The following is a 22,808-nucleotide window of genomic DNA, read 5'->3' as shown; positions in this document are numbered from 1 at the left end:
AAAAAAAAATGGAACAAATAATTTGCATAAAATTTTGTGTACGGGTGTATTTGACACGAGCGCAGCGCAGCGGAGCGAGTGACTTAAAAAGTTTACCGAACATGCTGCATACTATAATTTTTCTACGGCCGTTAGTTTTTGGGTACATTTTCGCATGGCGACACGAATAAATTCACTGACATGACCGTCAGAATTGACAAACATCAAAATTCAAGCCGTGCGGTAATATCTCCGAAAACAGCCGATTGCTCCCAAACCCGTGCGGAACTGTCCAAAGTGACTCGGATCCGTGGGAAACGAAACTGACGTGGTAAAGTGACGCTTCCTGCATACTAGATCGGTATATAATGCGGCATTTCACAGACGGGAGTAGAAAAATAGTATTACAGTAGTCTACAAAATTTACTTGTTTTACAATAATACTGTTTGATGTAAATTTCAGAAAAAGAAAACGACTTATTTACAGGGCAAAGTTTTCTTACAATAGGTTTTTTAAAGTGTTCGATAAGATTAGCGGCATTGAAAGAACGACGTGTTTTTAAGTGTTTCGATAAAAAAAAATATCAAAAGAGCCCTCACGCGCTACCGCGAACGCACTTTATACGAAATGTTTCGAACGCTTAACGTAACTATATTTTTGGCAACTCTTTACTTAAAACTAACAACATTTATTACATAGTTGCAGCTCCTGGTTTGCGTAGTTCTCTGGAAATTCGCGTGTTCCTGCGACGTACCGAGTGCGACCACGGTCGGGGGTACTTACGCTGTTCAAGGAACTATCTGTCCTGGAGATGTAATTTTCGAAGAAACGTTCGACACGTTCGATTTGAGAAAATGGTCCCACGAGATTACACTGAGCGGTGGCGGGGTAAGTAGATCTAAAGCGACCTTTAACTGAGTTTGCGTGTCCAGATGGCATCTTAAGGTAATAATATTAATATTAATAATAATAATAATAATAATAATAATAATAATTAATAAATAAATAAACTCATTCCCTTCGCCGTATACCAAACAACATCCCGGATATAGTCTTGGAATTAAAAGATAAAAAAAAACTTTCATCATAGACTGAGAAAATCAATAAATACTTGCCACTAGCGGTTGAAATAAAAAAAATGTGGAGGCTACAGTCAGTGCGAATAATACCCATTGTTGTTGGGGTGAAAGGCGAGATCCCAAAAAGCTTACACGAAAGACTTAATAGTAATAATAATAATAATAGATAGATAGATATCGTTTATTGACCACCTATAAATACATGTATTTGTGAAGTCGAAACTCAGTAATATAACAAAATAGAAAAAACAGCAACAATAACAAAAAGAAGAAAATATAAATACAACAACAATTTGATAAATTTAACAAGAAATAGAAAAAATAATATGTATATAAACATATGTTTATAGAAAAAAAAATTATAAATAAAAATATTTGCTTGAGTTAACAGTATACACTATATTCTTGGGATATGCGATAGAAATTCCTCAACTTAGTAAAAACCATAACTGGAAAGATAGCTTCTAACCGATAACTTAAATTTTCTTATCGTAAATTGCTTAGCGTTAGCTTTATACAAGCGGTTATAGTTGTTCACAAATATGTTATATATGTTCAAATTTAGTTTATTTTTCTGAGTAGTGGCTAATCTAGACTTAAGTGGAAAAATATTGCTAGATCCGCGTGTGTCGTAGCAGTGGTAGTCACCATGAGTGGGATACCTCTGCAAACCAGCATGGACCTCCAGAAGGTTGTAGTATATGAATAGGGAAGGCAGAGTTAGAATCTTAAATTTAATAAAAAGCTCACGACAATGTGCTCCAGGAGGAGACCCTTGGAGAATGCGAACTGCTGCCTTCTGAAGCCGAAAAACCCGATCAGCATCTGAAGAGTTACCCCAAAGAAGCACGCCATAGGTCAGATGACTGTGAAAGAGTGCAAAGTAGATAGTCTTTAAGGACTTCTGCGAAATGCAGTCTTTTAATTGCCTTAATACAAAGATTTGAGACGAGAGTTTGGAACATAGATAATCGATATGAGCCGACCAGGTTAGGAAGGTATCGAGAAAGATACCTAGAAGCTTAGCAGGCTGTGACTTTACAGCTCTTTTGTTGGATGTTATTAGCATTTTTTTCGTCTTCGATGTGTTAAGCTTAAGTTTATTTAATAACCCGTTTATAATCCCTATGGTAATCTTTATATCTATGCCATTCAAGGGTGATTCTAGAACAATTATACGTTCTTTTTAAGTCATAAACACGCTTACGCATTTCTCTCAGTTCATTAGAAAACCGCACTAAAGGGCAGCGGTGCTCCTTAGCTTCAGTAAGGGGGAAAGATGCTTTTGAGAGTTCAGACAGGGTATTAATAATGGAGGTGCACATGTCATTAGCATTCTGAGCATTCCAAATCTGGTCAGGCCAACAAACTCGAGACAGTTTATCGATAAAGACACTTATTGATTTATCATTAACTAATCTAAAATAGTCATTATTCTTATTTTTATTTATGGAGTTTGATGCTACATTAACTTAATAATAATAATAATAATAATAATAATAATAATAGTTATATCTGATTTCTTCCGTTGGGTTTTATACAACAGTATCGAATCCTATAAAAGAGTCCACTAGAATATTTTTTATTTATTTATTTAAAGTTTTCATTTTAAACAAAAGGCTTACGACTTACTTACGACTACTGATACCTACTGATACCTAGTCATATATAATACCTTACTATATACAGACATTATGAAAATATGCCGGTTTCTTGCCAAAAAAGGGACGCATTGTTTTCCTATCGTGCTCATGCGGACCACAATGGAACTTTCGCAAAATCTATGTAATTATATTGTGCGTACACCCAGAATAAAGAGTCTTTCAAGTATCGCTAAACTTCAAAGCCAGGGCAAACTATGATGATAGACGAAACCTTACACTCTGTCTCGACATAATTAACGATACTGCTTAAACCAAATTATCTTATGTTTTACAATTTTTCATTTACGGCTAATAATTTAACCAACGAAAACGGCAATTTTCAGAGACTTTTTGATTTTTTGCCCATAATCGACCCACCCTGTACATAATTGAAAAAATTTTGGATACAGAGGTTATAGTCCTGGATCTCCCACATTTCCTGTTCCAAGAATTTTACCATTAGAGTAAATGGTTTTCGAGAAAATAAGTTTTTTCTGAAAAAAAATCATTTTTTTTTAAATACTTGGTGAAATTTGATTGCACATAATTTCCACTGTTTAAATGTGGGTATGAACTTTTACTTCTATGCTAAATTTGAAGTCGATATCTGCAAATTTTGAAGGAAATCAGTTGATTTCTTATATAGCACGGAATATCTGGAACATCCTTTACAATAGGTGAAAACATTATATCCAAAAGTTTTAGCTATCTACACGGGCTATATCGTTAAGTAAAAGAAAGTAATATCTGAAAGAGTGTCTTTTAGTTATAACCACTTTTCACTATTAAGGGTACCCATTTTTCAGTTTTTTTGAAAACGCTGCCCACCCCGTACATTCTTGAAAAATAATCAAGAATAAAATTTTTCGAAGCCAAATTTTGTGCGTCTTCTCGTTCAAGATTTTTTCAGTTGCATAAACAGTTTTCGAGGGATATTTTTTTTGTTAGACGATTAGAAACGCGATTTTTAATTCTTTTTAGATACTTCCCGGACCTCCACCACCCCCCACCACCCCGTTAGGGGACCAAGCGTTATTCGCCTGCCAAAGTCAATAGCTTCAATTTTCGGACACTTATCGTGTTTCATAGAAACGTCCAAAAAACATTCGAAGATGGAAAGTTGGAACGCTGCCAATTTTACATATCTGATGCATCCTGTGGAGTGTTAAAAAGGAGCGAAATTTGAATCGAGTAGCTCAAACCGTTCTTAAGTTATTGTTAAAAAACCCTGGAACAGAGAACGGAGAACGGACAGACAAAAAAAATATTTTTTTTGGATCTAATCAATAATGATAATGATGATGATGATGATGATGATAATGATAATGATAATAATAGTTATAGTAATAATAATAAATAATGATAACATTCATAATAAAAGTAATAATAATACATTCCTTTTATTGTGTAATGTATTATCAACAAGAGTATATTACATTACATTACATTAAAGGAGAAGTTTATGGGATAGAAGTTTACGTGATTGTGATTAGAATTAAAATTTTACTTATTTCATTTAATTATTTAATTTAAAGAGAAACCTATTAGCGCACCAAGTTCGGAGTCAATGAATGGACTTTATTTTTTGGGGACACTCTGTCTGAAAATAAACCTGCAATAAGTATTTTGAATCTTTTGAAACCAATTCTTAGCATAGACATCAAGGCAAGCGTAATACACTATATGGGCATAATTTAATAACGTAGCTTGAAGCTCAAGTCGAGATTTTTTACTTTTATTACAATCAGGAGTTTTAGTCTATCTATAAATAGGGCATGGTTATTATTTAGGATATCAATTCTATTTTTTTGCAAAAGCAAGGAAAAAGAGAGATAAGGATGTTGTTAAAAGTTAGATTTAAAATGTAATTTTTCCAAAAATATGCCAATTTGTTAAAATTTGTATTGTTATACTTTACCCTTTAAATTAAATATAATAAATGTCCAAATGTTAATTAAAAAATTAATAGTAATTGAGATATATGAGATATTTTAAAATAATCAAATTGTCCAAAGAGATAAAAACTTTCAGTAGGAAAGTATGCTACTTATGTGGACGTTAAATTTTCAGATTTTTCTGAGAAGAATTACTATTTTCTTAATGTGAAAATGAGGCCCCAGAAGTATTAAAGGATCTTTGAAAACCGTAAAAAAAACGTATTTATCTTCAAACAAGCCTGTTCACCGGTCACACCCGCTGTGAACAGATATGCTGTGTAATACGTTATTATTTTAATTATGTTATTATTACAATATTGTCTTTCAAAAAAAGAAGTCTTATTACTGATATAATATCTGGAATTCCAATGTACTGACTAAAGGTCTATTGGGAACCGTTGGTCACTAAATTGTTTGAAATTTCTCTATATGACAAACTTAGGACACCCCCAACGTACGATTTCAAATCACAGAAAAAGCATTACCTTTATGAACCAATTTTGAACTAGAATAGACTAGTTCGTTTAAGTGATATCAGTAATTTTATGTGCGATAGCTGATATGCGAGTAGGATCTTCATTCAACTGAGAAGAAAAAAAGAAAAAGAATATTTGCGTGACTGTGGTCTACATTGACTTCCCCCACTGGGATGTAATGTATGACAGAAGACTATCAAAGTGATGCCAGTCTGTAAGATTACCTTTGGGTGGTCTATAAACTACACCAACAAGCGGAAGTTGAACTTTACTTAGTCAATTCTTTCGCGATCAAAATATTGTACCCACTTAGATTTTTTTATTGTAAAAAATCAAGTTGCGCTTATTGTTAATGCCAAAAACTACTATGGTTTTTAAGGCACAGATGCTTCCCTATTCCGTGTATTTAACTAGTTTTCTATGGCAGGACCATTCTGGTAAGGAACACCACATTGCTGCCAAATTAAATATTACTGAGATTTACAATTGCCTTCAAAAAACACTGGGCTTACAATTTTGTTTTTCCAAATTGATTCGATTGAATAGTTGAACTGAATGGATGAATATAGATTGGTCAGTGCTAATAATGTCATCAAATATATTTTCTTTTAAATTTCTGAGTATCTGACGACTTTTTTTCTTTGTCTAATGTGGACTTGCCTGGCATCATAACTGAGTAAATATTTTCTAGCTGGAGTTTGCCTCTATAGAAATTTATTCATGTAGCTAATAGCTATACCGTCCCATTTATTACTTAAAAAATAACATCTCACAATATCAACATCAATATCAAAAAGAAAAATAATTAACAGCGACATATTAAAACTTATTCTAAACAAAATTTATTCTTAAATAAATGCGGAGGTAATGCATATTTAATTGAAATATTCAGCGTTGTTTTTAAAATTTCGATAAAGAGGGTTCAACAGGAGTGAGTTCGAGGTTTTCGCAAAATAAAAATTTTAATATTTCTAAAATTTCAGTGAATAGAAATGTTGTGGGCAAACAGCCAGAAGTGCACGTGTTTACCTAGAATGATAAAATTCAGTATCTGCCACCTCTTCTATTGGTAATCGATAACAGAAAAATAACCTATTGTTATTTTTGTCTTTTGTGCTTTTCACGATATTTTTTGTAGTAAAGTGATATTTAGCAATAATATCAACTTGCGCACAGGAATATTACCAATGCCAATTTTTTTTTGAGGATGCCCTGGAGGAGATTGAGATTAGAAGAGATGTGCCTATGCAAACTATTTAGCAAACTAGGAAAACTTCTTGTTGAACAACTTGTGGGTGTGAATATTTTTTTTGTTTTTTATTGGTGTTGATATGAAGCATATGGACCAGTACTCTCCGTTGTGATTCTATTATAAAGGCTAGGTTAAAACCATATACGCTTTTTTATCAGTTGATGACTACTAAAATCATAGAATAATATGCTATAGAGGGTGTGATAGGATTACCCACGTTCAAAGTACAATCATTCTCACTGCTTCATGCAAGAATACCAGATTTGGTTAGTTTTCCCTTTATCAAAAATTAAAAAAAAAAATCAATTAATTTTGCTCGTCCGCAAACAAACCTAAATATTTAGCGATATGAGTCTGATTAAGGTTTATCTTGCATTGTAACCAAAAGGTTTTTTCTTTTTTTCGGCCAAATTTCAATTATTATTGGAATGACAACATTTAAAAATAAATAAACCGCATTTCAAAATATGTTCCACGGCGGTTTGACACCACCTCTAGAATTATATCAAATTGCATTAAATTAGTGACTCTTATTCCTACCAAAACGTCAAACGGAGTGTCTTAAATGTGAACACGTGACACGTGATAAGTGAGACATTTACATTATATCGAATGAAGGCTTTAACATAGAAGCAAACTTCATATTCTTCAAATCAGGAAGAAAATTTCATTGAAGAAGAATAAAAATATACTGGTTGTTATATTTAAAACAACGCAACTTGTGTCATTTTGATAGATTTGAATCTCATTTTTTTCTATTAAGACAAATGTTGGGACGTAATTTTGCTGGATTTATACCAAGAGCAAATGAAAAGGTATATTATGCCGTTTTACTGATTTATAGTGCAACAAGTTTTGAAAAAGACTCTTTTGCACACACAAGCGAGTGCTATAAGTCTCAAGAATGTGCAAAAAGTCAGTTTTCAAGTAATCAGAAGTAACCAACACTTTTTCTAGGATTGAGGAGACCGTACGATTTTTTTTCGAAATTCGCGCAATCCTAAAGTTCAGTGCATAATTTTCAATCGCCCAAATATGTAATTCACGTTCATATCTCCTGAACAAAAAAATAAAATTGGTTTTAGACGTAGATCATCCTAAAAGTTTTTGAAAAACAAATATTTTGGGACATATAAAACCTTTTCCGATAATGTTCCCCTAATCCTTAAATACTAAAACCCACTTTATATTGGACAAATATCAAAAATAAAATAGATTTTCCAGAGAATTTATAAAAATTGTGTGGGAAATACTATAGGCATCTCGTGAAACGTTGAAAAATAGTTACAAATCAAATGAAGGCAATTTTTATCTTAAGAAATGATATCGCTCAAAATCGAATGGTTTTCTATTATCTTATCTTAAGTTTTAATTTAGAATTATATTTGGAAAATAAAAATCATTATTCTGTAGGTATATTATCGAAAATCCACTTGCAAAGTACGTAAGTAGATAGAAAATGTTTGTTGGATCTAAGCTATACGTCCCAGTTATCGGACACTTAAGGAAATATCTAACTTTAGAACAACGCAAAAAATAAGTTTTTTGTGAAAACCAAAATTGCGCGCATGCGTGTAGCATATTTAAGGCGACAGTTTTTTTTTATAAAACAACCACAGTACAGTGTGTCCGAAGTGTCCAAAAAGATTGTCCTCAAATGGGATTTCAAGGTTATTGCACAAAAGAAAAAGATTCTGGTTGTACTGCAAAATTGAAAGGCAATAGAGAGTTACTTTCGAAAAATCGACGAAATCAATTCTTATTCAAAAATATTCAAAGTAGAGGTTATAGCCCTGAATCTCCTGCGTTTCCCGCGCCATGAATTTTTCCAATAGAGTAAATGGTTTTCGAGAAAATAATTATTTTCTGAAACTATGCAGTACCCGGTAATATTAAATCGCGTCAGGGACTTTCACATGAACTTCTTGAAATATCTCGAGCAGCATATGTGATAGACTAAAACCGTAAATACAAAAATTGTAGCTCTTGATGTGTAGATGTGTAGAATTGTAGCTCTGTTTAAACTAATTAGTCATATTTTTATGAATTTTGATTTACTGGAAATAATTTACTTTGGAAAAGAACAATTTTCTGGGTCTTTTAGATTTTCGTCTATAATTGAAAAACCCTGTACATAATAATATAATAAAAGTAAAAAAAAAAGGAATAGTAAAAGATCTTACCCGTCTTCTGGTTAAAGAAGTTTGGCGATCGGGTTATTAGTTCTAGAGAAAAAAATTTTTTTTTCTGTACCCAAAGAAATTTTTCAAAATTTTTTCAAAAATACTTCTCGATATTTGATGGAGGCCAGCTTCAACATTTTAAATGCGGATGTGGACTTCTACTTTTCCGCAAAATTTGAAGTCGATAAATGCAAATTTAAGACACTTGTTACAGCACGGATTATCTTGAACACCCTGTACAATAGGGGAAAATCTGAAATACACAAGTTTTAGCTGTCCATACAGGCTATATGACCATGACACCTGAAACCCAGCCTTCTAGTTATGATCAATTACCATTACAACGGGACCCAATTTTTCAGTTTTTTGCAAATACCGGCCTCACCCTGTACATTTTACAGTAAAGGTTTATAGAATTTAATCTCGCAGATCTTCTCGTTCAAAAATTTTTTCTATAACCTAAATGCCTTTCCAGAAATAAATTTTTTCCTTAGACCCTCGCAATCGCGATTATTAATTTTTTAAAAATATTTCCCGACCCCCCGGCCGCCCCAATTTCAATAGCTTTCGTCACGAAGCCAAATTTGAAGTTGATAGCTTTAAATTTCGGGCACTTATCGTGTTTCATAACGATGTCCAAAAAACAGTCGAAAATCGAAAAAAAAAAGATGGACGCCGAATTATGACCGCAGCCATTGTTACACATCTTATGCATCCCGTAGTCTTTTAAAAAGGAGCAAAATTTGAAGCGTTCGGAAGTTATCGTCGAAAATGTCCAGGTATAGAGAACAGAGAACAGACAAAAAATTTTTTCGGCCCTTGATTCACTTAAAAAAAGAAAGAAAAAAGAAAAATTTTATTAACCAAAACTGATCTTTCTACTATGACCTGAATCGAGATGTGTGACGATATAAGCTTAATGATCCCTGACAAATTTACGTTTTATTACTCTCTCGAATTAAGAAACATAGCATATAACTTCGACATTTCTTTCACAATATTGGATCTTTGGACTATAAGCCAATGGTTTTAGACTCTTCTCTTAAACCCCTTCTCCTTCTACGTGCTGTCATATTTACAACATTGGATCTGCAAAGCGCAGATCCCAGGTAATAATTGTTATAAAGAAAACGATTAAAACCAGATAATCACTGAAATATAAAATTTGAAAAAAAAAGATTTTGACAATTTATTTACTGTTCTTAGCTAAAATATTTTAATTTATTCGGACGATTTGGTCCTCCTCTATCCAAAACAACTTAGTCATTTAGTTAACTCGCGTTTGCACTGCTCTGAGTGACTCTTTGCACCACACTTACCACGTACATTTAAAATTTTTAGAATTGGGAATTTGAGCTGTACAGCAACAACAGAACCAACAGTTTCGTGGATAACGGATACCTGCATATACGGCCGACACTTTTAGCTGACGACGTCGGAGAGGCTTTCCTCAGTTCAGGCACGTTGGAGGTCAATGGAGGGGGACCTGGAGATCAGTAAGCATTGTAACTACTTATACTAGGGTTCCAACACACCAACGTTAATACATTTTTAGATTCAACGAAAAATTCTCAAAATTTTCTATTCAACATAAATTAAGAGCGTTATTGAAGATAAGAATTATTTTTTAGAAAATTTGGGGGACATGAAAATAATTAGATATTTCATATTTCATTAGTAATCTAACGATATTAGAAAACAGCATACCTGGTTTTAAGGAGTTTTGGGGTTAAAAGCAAATGCTAAATTAATGCAAATTTATGAAAATTAAATTAGACGATATTTATTAAGACATTTAATATTTTTCTGATGTGGCGATCCAAAAACATGTTAAGGCAACTAAATGAGACTGAAAATGTACAGATTTTCACAGTTGTTTATTAGTTTATGACAACTGTTTCGGTAACACAGTGCCTTTATTAAATACAAAATATGACAATATCCCGACATCTATATATACAGTGTGTCTCAATTAAGAACTGTACGGTCTTGTGAAATCTTTGTTTGTGGATGGATTTTGATAAAAAAAATTGTTGGATAGATCTCTGAAAAATGCACTAAACCTCGTTTTGTTTATTGCTTCAACTTAAAGTCATGGCCTACTGGGACTATTTAACAAAAGAGAGAGAATAGAGAAGTACTATTGGGGATTTTCAAAAAAATAAATTGGTAACAAATTCAAGAGTATTTAGAAGCGAACTATACCAATTTCTGTAATGTTTCATTACAGGGTATTTGAAATATCGTTTATGTTTCTTTTTGTTTCTTATGTCAAGCATCGAGAATAGCAATTGGGGATATCTTTAAGAATAACGTGTCAAGGAATTTTATAGAAAAAACCTAATTATTTTGATTTTTTTTTTGCTGTAACCTGACCAATGACCAATGTTTGAATTTTGATGTTTCTGTTATTATCTTAAAACGTCATCTTTAATTAAGAAAATACAGCGTTGTGAAGTCTGTTTAGTTCACATCTAATCCTCTCCAATCGTATTTAATTTTAAGAAAATCGTTAGTGTCTTTCAGTGAAATTTATCCAACGAAAAAACAATTATCAAAATTGAGCAACAAACAGACATTCCGCAGGAATAATGCTTAAGTAGAAATTAGTATAATCAAGTTTTATGTAGTTCTGAATAAGAATTCGTTGACCCTATATTCTTAAGTAAATCCCAGCAGCCCTTCTAGATATTTGACATAAAAAAAAGTCCCAGTAAGCCTTGACTTCAGGTTGATGTAATCAGAAACATAAGGTTTCAGTGCCTTTTTTATAGAGATCCATCTAACAAAAAAAAAGATATTACAACGACGTACAGCCTTGAGCTTAATTTTTTTCAAATAGCTCTTTTTTGTTAAATAGTCTTAGTTGACCATGACTTTAAGTTAAAGCAATAAGCAAAACAAGGTTTTAATACATTTTTCAGAAACATATTCAACAAAAAAAAAACGCCAAAATCGAACTATAAACAACCATTTTACAACCACATTCTACTCAGTACAGGGCAATTTAGTTTAATAGCATATTACACTTAATTAAGCTGAGTTGCAGAACCTGTCTGCTATCTTAAGTGTTATTTACTTTACAAATAACCCAGACAAAACCAAAAATCAAAAAGGAACCATAATAATGGATTGCATTAATTGAAGTTGCTTTAAGTCATAGCTTTAATCTTAATCAATAACTGTCCACTAACCAATAAAACAATTTATAGCGGAATCCTTTAGATGTTATAATATTTTTCATTTCAGCGTCTAATATAATTTATTTCCAAAATATAAAAATGTTCGCTGCCCTATCCTCTTCTTTGCAAATGGCTGTGTTATGTTTTCTTTGTTTTTTTTCTAGTCAAATAACCATGAGATTTGTAGTTGTTGAATAACGATATTTTCCGCATATAAATCATAGTTATTTTATAGTATAGTTGTCGAATAGTTAATACCATGCAATGCTTAAAAAGCTAATCTGAGAGATACTGTCGTTGAAATATAACTTTTAGCACTCTTTTATTATAGACCAATAGATTGCTAACAAAAGTGAGTTGCTTGGTCTATACAATCTGCAATAATGGTACGAACTTCGGTCAATCTGAAATCTCCAGCGTAATTATCCAGTATCCTGGATTTATTTAACCCGCCTTTTTTTTAAGAAAAAAAAAAGAAAAGAAACAAGGAAACTGTGTCAAAATAAGACGAATTAGTTGAATGCAAATCAATACGCAGATGATATAATTTTTAGTTTTTCTTTATCTTCCTTGCAGTTTTGTCGACCTGTAACTTGGGACTGCATTTGATTACTTTTCCTTTTCTGGCAACTCTCTTGCTTGGTGATGCCTGACCCTTGTTTCTGTTCTACAGTGGTTCTATCCTCCCAGATTTTGTCTATATATGTTCCGTATTTATCCCATACACCATCAAGACTGGCCATTAATAATTAACTGATTGCCTTGTAGTTTATCATTAAAATTCTGTAGTCTGACGTTTTTCGAATGTTTTCCTAAAGTCCTTTGTATTTTTCTATCTTCTCTGGAGAGGTAGTGGGAAATGACAATCCCCGTTCCTTTCAAGTTCATCAAAAGTAAAAAAAGTAATCGAAAACTCCCTATAGCGAAACTCTGTATAATGTACAACTCTGTATTACGAACAAAATTTGTTGTGGTATTAGGTGTCCATAAAAAGCTATGTATTAATCCACTCTGTATAATGAATGTCTCACTCTCTACACCGAATGAAAAAATTTGAAAATTTGGATCGGGCAATGTTGCAGTGGTTCCAACAGCAACGTCTTAAAAATGTACCAATCACTGGACCTATCGTAAAACTAAAAGCAGAAAAGTTTGCTGAACAGGATGGATGGTTGGGGAAGTTCAAACAGCGACATGATATAAAGTATGGACAGATAAATGGCGAAGCCCGTAATGTCGACAGAAACGTCACTAACGATTGACTGGAGAAGACGTGGTCAAAACTAGCAGAAAAGTACCCTGCTGATGATATTTGATTGAAAAATCAACTAAAAGGCAAACAAGTCTGCATGGATGACATCGCAAATTCTTGAAGAGGAGATACGGAAATGGGATGCAGAAATGAAGGGGAGGAAAATATTACTTCTCTTAAATAACTGCCCTGCACATCTCCATATTCCAAATCTACGGAATATTGAAATGGCATTTCTTCCAGCCGAAACAACAAATGTATTACAGCCGTTGGACCAGAGCGTAATAAAAAGTCTTAAGGGTAGATACAGAAAAAGCATTTTAATGGAAATGGTCGAGTCCGAAGACAAATTGTCCATTAATATGCTGGATGCAGTCAACTGTATTAGTAAAGCTTGGAAAGAGATAACAGCAGAAACAATTCAACACTGCTATCGTCATGCAGGACTTATTACCGAGACAGAATGCGAACAAGACTTGGAAGAGCCACTAAGCGAGTAGATGAAGCAGTTTCAAACAACAATTCGGTTTACAAGTGAGGAGTTGCAAGATTCTATGGTGATAGATCCTGGCCTGAAACAGCAGACTTGACAGTGGAAGCCATATTACAACAAGCAAGAAGGGGTGAGGAAGAGCACCAAGAGGAAGAAGAAGATGAATAAGTTCATCTGGGACCACCACCAGCCATTCAACAAGCCCTATATTCAGTTAAGCTGCTAGAGAATTTTTTTATGTATCATGGGGAAGATGCCCCTCTCGAAGAAATGGTGAACATACAAGCCAAAAACATTGGAAAAAAAATGACCAATTATTTGAAAAATTAAATGTAGTTCTTAAACATTTATATAAAATGTTCCTGAGTATATGATAAAATACCTATATAAAATAATTAAATATTACAGAAAGAAAAAGTAGTCCCTTCAATTTGGTTATTTATTTTTAAATTTGTGTTTAAATTGTGTTAAATTGTCTAGTACTTCACTTAAAATATTCTCTTTGCTGAGCTCAAGGTCAAATACTATTACATTACTCTTCCTAGCTTTGCTTGCAAGAATTTGACATTTTTGATCCAATAAATGTACCTCCTTTACTTTATCAATGTTTTTCGCAACCATGTCTATGATTTGATTTTTAATTTCCTTTGTAAATCATTAGGTTCTACCAGAACTGTATACATAATTTTAATAACGAAGAGTCATTTAAATCCAATTTGAAATTAAATAATAGATTCGACTAACAAGTTGTTAATCTCTTAGGCTTCCAACAAATTTAGTTTTTTGCTTTTTGATTCATTTTGTAAAATATCAAAATTATCGTTAATATTGTGCATGTCTGAATTTAAATAAATGGCATACATAGTTTTATTTTTATACTCCCTTTGATGCTCGTTAATGCGTTTCTTAAATTTTCTACCTGTTGGTCAGATATTTAGGGACATGATTCACATTTACCTCCTCATTTTTGAGTTTTTCGTGATTTATTTTTATTGTTTTTTAAAAAATTTCGGATGGCGTTCTCATTTTTAAAACATCCCAAAATTTACATAGATGATTCCAAATGTTCTTGCTATGTTAAATTCTCTATATCTACCGTTATATCAGTCTCTGTAGTTTACTTTTTGCGGATGAGCCAAATATATTCCAAACCATGTAGTTTGGCCGCTCCCTGATAAAAATTTATCGAAGCAAAAAACTTATTCATCAAAGAGGGGTCGTAACCATTGTTAAAAGCTATTTGTTTTATAATATTTAATTATTTTTCAATTTTTTCTGTGGAAAGTGATAAAAAAAAGATAAAAGCATAAAAGGCAGATATTGTGTGTGTGTGAGTTGCTATGTATTATTGAGTTATTATGTATTATTGTGTCCGTGTGTGAGGGTTTATGGTAAATAAAAAAATCTCATTTGTTCGGTAATTTGGGTACAGTTAAGTCCAGAAAGATCAAAGAGTTATCTAGTTCCGTCTCTATGGTAAATTTCATATGGTTATATATGAAGTAAATATGATTCAAAAACGACTGCAGTTGTCTTTCGGTTACAATGAAACAAGCTTGTTAAGGGAGTTAAAGGTTTTTATTACAAAGTGTACTAAAAAAATAGAGTGTTTAAAGCACGTTTTGAAACGGTTACTAACAAAATGCCCCACAAACGCTATCATTTTAGATGTACAAACCCCATGTCGTACGGTTGTCTGCGAACGGGAACCCCTAGCAACATCCTGAACCCAATAAAAAGTGCCAGAATCAGAACGGTGGATTCGTTTTATTTCAAATACGGAAGACTGGAAGTGAGCGCGAAAACACCATCCGGAGATTGGCTGTGGCCAGGTAATGAAAGCCTACTCAGAAAATAGAATGTATAGCAGATAGAATGTATATGAGCACAATATATTCCGGGAAATCATCCGTTCACTTGTTACACACCTACTGGAATCCTGCAGATGTTTCGCAAAAGATCTCACTTGGCATCTCCAATGCTCGCGCTCCGAAAACACTTCGAACAATGGGAGGTTATCGGGGATGCGTGCGGTATTTATACCCTGCACCGAAGGTGCTGCTTCTGCGGGAGGGGAGACGGCTCCGCCCACCGAATTGTCGCGTTGTTTATTTCGCCCTATCGTGGTTGCGATGTCCCCATTGGCTGCTGCGTATCGCTCTGCCGTTTGATTATCGTTCTCCACGTATTGAATAAATGCAGAGCGTCGTCTCTCGTATTCAGGTGTCTGGACTTTTCTATCTCGATGGTCTCTCGTATAATCCTGGTCCTAAAATCAGAAATATTAGCTATTTGTTTGCAAGTACTGCAATCAATATTATGGCGGCCTGTCTGGTGTTGGTGCTGAAACAAAGCAGATGTTGTTTATTTATTTCTCGTGGCTAAACGATGTTCTTCGAGCCTGGCCGAAATCCTTCCATTAGTCAGGCTGCACGATCCGCATGCTACACTATATACTCCTTTCTTAGTATGGCTCCAATAGCATGATCAGGTTTCTATGCCGTTGATTTCTCGTGCTTTCGTAATATTCGGCCGATTTTGTCAGTAACCTCCTTGATGTATGGCAGGACAGCGATCGATCTTCCTTGGGTCTCGTCCTGCACTCTCTGTTGCGGCTGCTGTTGTTTGCTGAGTGCCTTGCTGATGATGCGCCTTTGCTATCCGTTTTGCCGAAGACCGGTACTAAATCTCTTCAGTTCGTCATCTCTGTTCTTCCCGTTTGTGAGTCTGAAGGACCGAGCAATTAATGAATTTGCCACTGCCTGTATCTGTGATGGGCGGTGATGAGACTTAGCGTTCAGATATCTATTGGTGTGTGTTGATTTTCTATAGACAGTGGCTTCCAAATATCGATAGTTTTGGCTTCAGATTTGCCTTCTCTATTGCTTTTTTTTCGAAGTAAATCATGAAGAGGTTGGCAATCACATCTACTTGTCGGCATATTTTCCCGTTGTACATAAAGTAAGCATTTTTCAGGCAGTGTCTTGCAAGTTTCATTATGTACTGTGGAAGATCTTCGTTTTCTTCAATAAGCAGGAGTGTCTCCTCTACTGGAATGCTCGGTTATAGGGATTTGACATCGAAGCTTGTCATAATGTCGTCCTTGTCCATCCCGAGCTTGCATACTAGTGAGCTAAAGGCGCCTACGATTGGACGCATTGGAAGCCCGTCCTTATGTATCTTTGGGATCCCGTATAATTTTGGACAACTACTCGATTTTTCCGTCGGAATAAGCTTCTTCTTTGTATCCTTGTTTATGATGAATCAAGAATTTTCGATTTAGTTGTTTTTTCAAATATGTCGTGGGATCTCTGCTGACTATTTGTATATTGGGTCGTTCAAAATATCCTCCAATTTTACATTATAATCCGATGTATTCATGGCGACAGTGTCATTTCCTTTGTCTGCTGTCATTATTATAATATTTTCGTTTTTGTTTAGATTCTTCAAGGCTTGCATTTCTTCTCTGCTTAAGTTTGTTTGAGGTGATTTTGGCTGTCTTAAAACTCTGACGACATCTTGCCTAATTAATTCCGCATCTTGTTCGTCAATGGTGAAAAAACCTTTTTCGACGTTGGAAACGATCTCTTCGACGGGTACTGTTTTTGGAACTATTGCATAGTTAAATCCTTTAATCAGTACGCCGACTTGTGTATGGGAAAGATGGTATGCAGGGTATCAATACCGCACGCACCGCTGATAACCTCCAAGTTTTTTCGGAGCGCGAACATTGAAAATACCAAGACTTCAACAAACGAACGGATGATATCCCGGAATATATTGTCCTCATCAATTCAGTTTCACATTCCTTTCGTTCTTCCCAGTCTCCTGGTTGTAGGTTCCTTTGTGACATGGCTCAGCGTATCCGTTTTAGCCACATAATCTTAGGTCTTCCTTTTTTCCTTTTCTTTCTGTGGGTGTCCATTTTAGAATTTGCTTTGATAATTCTTCTTTACCCATTCTCTCTACATGGCCATACCATATAAGTTGTCGTTGGTCTATTTCTTCAAGGATGGTTTTCTGCACGTATATGATTGGCCTTATTCGTTGGTTGTTTACTCGATCCATCCTTGTTTAATCGGCTCTGGGCCTGAAGTCCATTTCAAGGCTTTGTCTAGTTGCCATGTTTCGCATCCATCCGAGATTTTTTCTTTCTTTAGGGATATGTGTTGACTTGATACATCTCATGACTCTTTTCTCCATCACTATTCGGTTTTCTATTTCCTTTCTTGTTCGTCCACTCTCATTCATCTTAGTACACATGTATTTTGTTTTAATACAGTTTACTGGACAAATAGCCTCCTTGTCATAAACTCCAGATCTTCTTTATCCTTTGCACTACAACTTGATCATCCGCAAAATGGAGGGAGTTTTTTCTTAAGGCTACATTCAAATAAATCTTGGACAGTGTCGGCGAGAGATAGCATCCTTGTCGAAGGCCTTTTGAGGTTTGAATTTTTTCCGATATGTTCTTTCCTAGCTTAATTCGAAACATGGCTTGTCCATAGAGCTGTTTACTTGCTGTTATTGCCCGGTGAGCCTTCTAGTACCTGCGATAGTTTTTGTAAGAGGTGAACTTTTCTGTTTCTTGCCACCGTTTTCTCATTTAGTATGCTTAATTGTAAAAATTTCAGCCATATGGATGTTACCCCGCTTCAATCAGTACGGGAGTTGGCCCGCTTCCGGCGAAATCGACATACTCGAAAGCAGAGGAAACAAAAACTTGGAATTGAACGGCGTCAACATCGGTACCCAACAAGTGAGCACTACCCTCCAATGGGGACCGAACTCTAACTATAATAGAGACTACCAGACCCATTACGAGAAGAATTTGGCCGAAGGCTACGACACCGGTTTCCACAAGTACCAACTCGAATGGACCCCCGATAAAATCGCCGTTTCAGTGGACGATGTAGAAATTGCAAGCGTTGCACCGGAAGGTATGAATAATATATGCAGGGCGGTTCATAAAGAAAGGGCAGTCTCTAAACTTTAGACCATAGGCATTGAAATAATTTAGGAACGTATTTATAACAACAACAACAATAATAAATAGCTTTATTTCTGAAATTTTAAGGAACTTTTAGATTTTCTGTCAATAATCGACACACCCTGTATATAATTCAAACAATGTTCGAAATAGGAGCGATAGCCCTGAATCTCCCACGTTTTCTGGTGTATGATTCCTTCCAATAGAGTAAGTTATTTTAAAGAAAATACTTGTTTTCTGAAACCATGCAGTACGCCGTAATAATCAATGACGTCATCGCGTTTTGATTGAAGGCGAGAAATTGTGATTTTCATTTGGATTTTTTCAAATATCTCGTACACCGTATGTGATAGACGAAAACCGTAAATACAAAAATTGTAACTCTCGATGCGGCTTATGACACTGTTTAAACCAATTTGCCATATCTTTCACGAATTTTGATTTACGGCTAATAATTTAATAGCGAAAAGAACGATTTTCATGGTCTCTTAGATTTTTGTCCATAATTGAAAAACCCTGTATACAATCGAAAAAATGTCTGAAATAAAAGTCATAGCTCTCGATCTCCCGCATTTTCTTGTTCTACAATTTTTCTGATAGGTTGAATGGTTTTTGAGAAAATCATAATTTTCTGGAAACCAAAATATTCAAAGAAAATTTTTCAAAATTTTTAAAAAATATTTGATGATACTTGATTACGCTCAAATTCTAGTGTTTGGATGTGGGTATCGACTTTTTTTTTTTTGGGTCACTTATAATGTATATCCCAATCACCCTGTACAGTATGTGAAAACTGTAAATACAAAAGTTTTAGCTGTCCAAATAGCTATGTAAAAAAAACTGGTAACAGAATCACAGCCTTCTTGTTATAGTCAGTTATCATGACAAAGGGAGACCAATTTTCAGTTGTTTGCAAATTACCGACGCACCCTGTACATTTGTAAAAAATTATCAAGAATAAAGGTTTTTGATCCGAATACTTCTCGACCCCCCAACCCCCCCAGTTTTAATAGGCTTCGTTACAGAGCTAAACTATATATATCTTTCAAATTTCAAGTGGATGGCTTTAAATTTCGGACACTGCACATAGCGAAGTCCAAAAACAGATGAAAATCGAAAAAAAAGATGGACGTCTTGGTTTGATCAGACCCATTTTTTACTGGTTTGTGTACCTCGTGCACGGCTTAAAACTAACCAAATTTGAAGGTCGTGCTGCAAACCGTTCAAAAGATATAGCCAATTAATTCCAGGACTACAGAGAAACGGACAACGGATAACGGAGAACGGAGAACAGAAATATATATAATAATATATATATATATATATATATATATATATATATATATATATATATATATATATATATATATATATATATATATATATATATATATATATATATATATATATATATATATATATTTGACGCTGATCATCTCTATGCCAATGGCTTCCCTAGGACCTACCGAGGCCGAGATATAAGTTTCGTTTCCAAGCGCGTATACTTTCGAAAAATTCGATTTGATCGATTTTTCGAAAGTAACAAGATTGCTTTGGAAAAATCGTCACTGGTCGGGGCAAGTTAGTAGGGCGTAGCGCGAAGAAGCTTTGTGTTACAAAAAGAAGCCGCTTTGTTTTTTTCTGAAACCATGCAGTGCGCCGTAATAATCAATGACGTCATGGCGTCTTTACTGAACCCGAGGTATAGTGACTTTCATATGGATTTTTTCAAATATCTAGAGCAGCGTGTGTGATAGACGAAACATGTAAATGCAAAAATTGTAGATCTTGATGTGGCTTTGACACTGTTTGAACCGATTTGCCATATTTTTTGCGATTTTTGATTCGCCGTTAATATTTTACTCTAGAAAAGAACAATTTTCTGGGTCCCTTAGATTTTTGTCTATAATTGGAAAAGCCTGTATATAATCGAAAGAAATGCCTGAAATAGATATTATAGCGCTGGATCTTCCACATCTGCTGGTTAATTAATTTTGACGATCCGGTAGTTATGGAGAAAAGCAAGTTTTTCTGGAAGCCAAAATAACCAAAAAAACAAAAACAAATTTTTAAGAAAATGCTTGATGCAATTTGATTTCACCCAATTTTCATTGTTTAAATGTGAGAATGGACTTTTGCTTCTGTGATATTTGAAGTCGATATCTGCAAATTTAGGACACCTAACAGATTTCTTATATAGGACGGAATATCTGGAACGCCCTTTAAAATAGGTAAAAACCTTAAGTACAAAAGTTTAGCCAATTTTCACTGTTAGGGGTGCCCATTTTTCAGTTTTTTTGAAAATGCCCTGTACATTTCTGAAAAATTATCAAGAATAAAATTTTTCTGAGCCAAATCTCGTGCGTCTTCTCGTCTCCGCTCCTCCTTATCCTTCTCCTTCACGACCTCCCAAACCCCTCAATTTCAATAGCTTCCGTTAAGGGATCAAACGCTATTTGCCTGAAAAATTTTAAGTTGATAGCTTCAATTTTCGGGAACTTATCGTGTTTCATAGGAATGTCCAAAAAACAGCCGAAAATCGAAAAAAAACAAAGATGGTCCGATCCCTACCATTTTTTGTTGGCTTACGTGTCTCATGGACGGCTTAAAAAGAGCAACACAACACAATTAATGCCGAGTCTATAGAGAAGCGGAGAACAAAGAACGGAGAACAGAGAACAGAGAATGGAGAACAGAGAAAAAATTAAAACGTTTATTTTTCGACGCCGATTGCATCGATACCAACAGCGATGCTGTACGACGCTCCGTTGCCAAGCGAAAAATTCGATTTCATCGATTTTTCGAAAGTAACAAAACTTATTTCGCCTCAAAAATGTATCTTCACATATCACACATCAATCATAGTTTGCGCCTTATGTGGCTACTAATTTTCCTGTTTTTCTGCTCTAGTCTCGCTCACTCCGTTCTTGCTCCAGCAAACCATTTTTTCATACGCCCCAAATGTTGCGCTACACCAACAAAGACCACGTCTCAATTAATTTACGCAGTATCCTTGGGGAAAATTGTTGCGAAAGCAAATTACTTTAACTTATCGTAAAAACCCCGTATATCTGCCACTCTTTGTAGCTTACTAGTAACGTCAACATAAATTACTTTAATCAGATAACTTCTGGAATTACGGCAACTTTCAAAACATCAACCTGGACAATCCTTGGAAGGCGGGGTCCAAGATGGCACCGTTCGACCAGGAATTCTACCTGATCATTAACCTCGCCGTGGGAGGAATCAACTATTTCGACGACCAAGCGACCAATCCCGGAGGAAAGCCGTGGTCCAACACGTCTCCTACCTCCGCCACCGATTTTTGGAACGGAAGGAACCAATGGGGTCCCACCTGGAACACTCAGGAGGGCAGTTCCGATTTCGTCGTCGACTATGTGAAAATTTTCGCCATATAATATTTAAATCGGTATTAATAAACGAATGGAAATAAATTTTGATAAGTATTACTTTATTGCGCGTCAGATATTGGAAAAATGAAAATGGATAAGGTAATAGTTTAAAAAATTAATTACATTATAAAATATTTGTCGACAAGTCCTTCGAGAGTTCATTGTTAAAGCCAAGTACAAGGCTAATTTAGAAACTGCAGAAGTTGAATTGGAGGAGAACAACAGGATTGCTTTCGAAAAATCATCGCTGTGCGGGGCAAGTGGGTCTCTTGGCCTCTTGGCGGTTTCTTGTCCTAGAGTGAGGCATTGTTTTTCTATCGTGCTCCTGAGAACAACTATGGAACTTTCGCTTAATCGATATAATTTTATTGTACATAAACCCTGTGTAAAGTGTCTTTCACATATCAATGAACTTCAAAGTCAAGACAAATTTGGAAAATTTGTAAAACATTGTACAAGTAATAACGATTGCCAACGATTTTAAGTAACTTGCACACCCTGTATGACAGACGAAACCTGAAACTCTCTCGGCACAATTTTCGAGACTGTTTAAACCAAATTATCCCGTAGTTTCATAGTTTTTCATTTTGGCCAAATAACTTTCCCATGAAAACGGCAATTTTCAGGATCTCTTTGTTGTTTTTACCCATAATCGACATACCCTCTACATATTCCCAAAAATGTCCAAACTAAAAGTTATTGCTCTAAATCGCCCACGTTTTCGGGTATATGAATTTTTTCAACAGGATAAATAGTTTTCCGAAAGCATGCAGTACGCCGAATAGTAAATGACGTCATCGTGTCTAGATTGAATGCGAGATATTACGATTTTGATATGGATTTTTTCAAATATCTCCAGCAGCGAACATGACAGACGAAAATCGTAAATACCGCCTATAGCACTGTTTGAACGGATTAGTTATTTTTT

General features: G+C 34.7%; 1 protein-coding gene across 1 annotated transcript; it reads left to right on the top strand.

Annotated features, from left to right (window-relative positions):
• The first annotated feature begins 571 nt into the window (after positions 1-571).
• LOC132705964 (beta-1,3-glucan-binding protein-like) lies at positions 572-21,922 on the top strand. The gene is made up of 6 exons (XM_060676959.1): positions 572-625; positions 680-868; positions 9,892-10,046; positions 15,146-15,309; positions 18,112-18,417; positions 21,591-21,922. Exons 1-6 carry the CDS (start codon positions 608-610, stop codon positions 21,884-21,886), a joined length of 1,128 nt encoding a protein of 375 aa, XP_060532942.1. The 5' UTR covers positions 572-607; the 3' UTR covers positions 21,887-21,922.
• Positions 21,923-22,808: the final 886 nt, after the last annotated feature.

The sequence above is a fragment of the Cylas formicarius genome, unplaced genomic scaffold, assembly GCF_029955315.1.
Source record: "Cylas formicarius isolate icCylForm1 unplaced genomic scaffold, icCylForm1.1 PGA_scaffold_8__14_contigs__length_24414737, whole genome shotgun sequence".
Taxonomy (NCBI): domain Eukaryota; kingdom Metazoa; phylum Arthropoda; class Insecta; order Coleoptera; family Brentidae; genus Cylas; species Cylas formicarius.
Note: the sequence above shows the minus strand (reverse complement) of the source record. Positions and strands in the feature narration are given on the sequence as shown.

Bases quoted from the DNA above. Each gene is read 5' to 3' on its own strand.
- LOC132705964 (XM_060676959.1), top strand. The intron at 869-9,891 runs GTAAGTAGATCT...TAAAATTTTTAG, and splicing joins TTACACTGAGCGGTGGCGGG to AATTGGGAATTTGAGCTGTA. The intron at 10,047-15,145 runs GTAAGCATTGTA...CTATCATTTTAG, and splicing joins GGAGGGGGACCTGGAGATCA to ATGTACAAACCCCATGTCGT.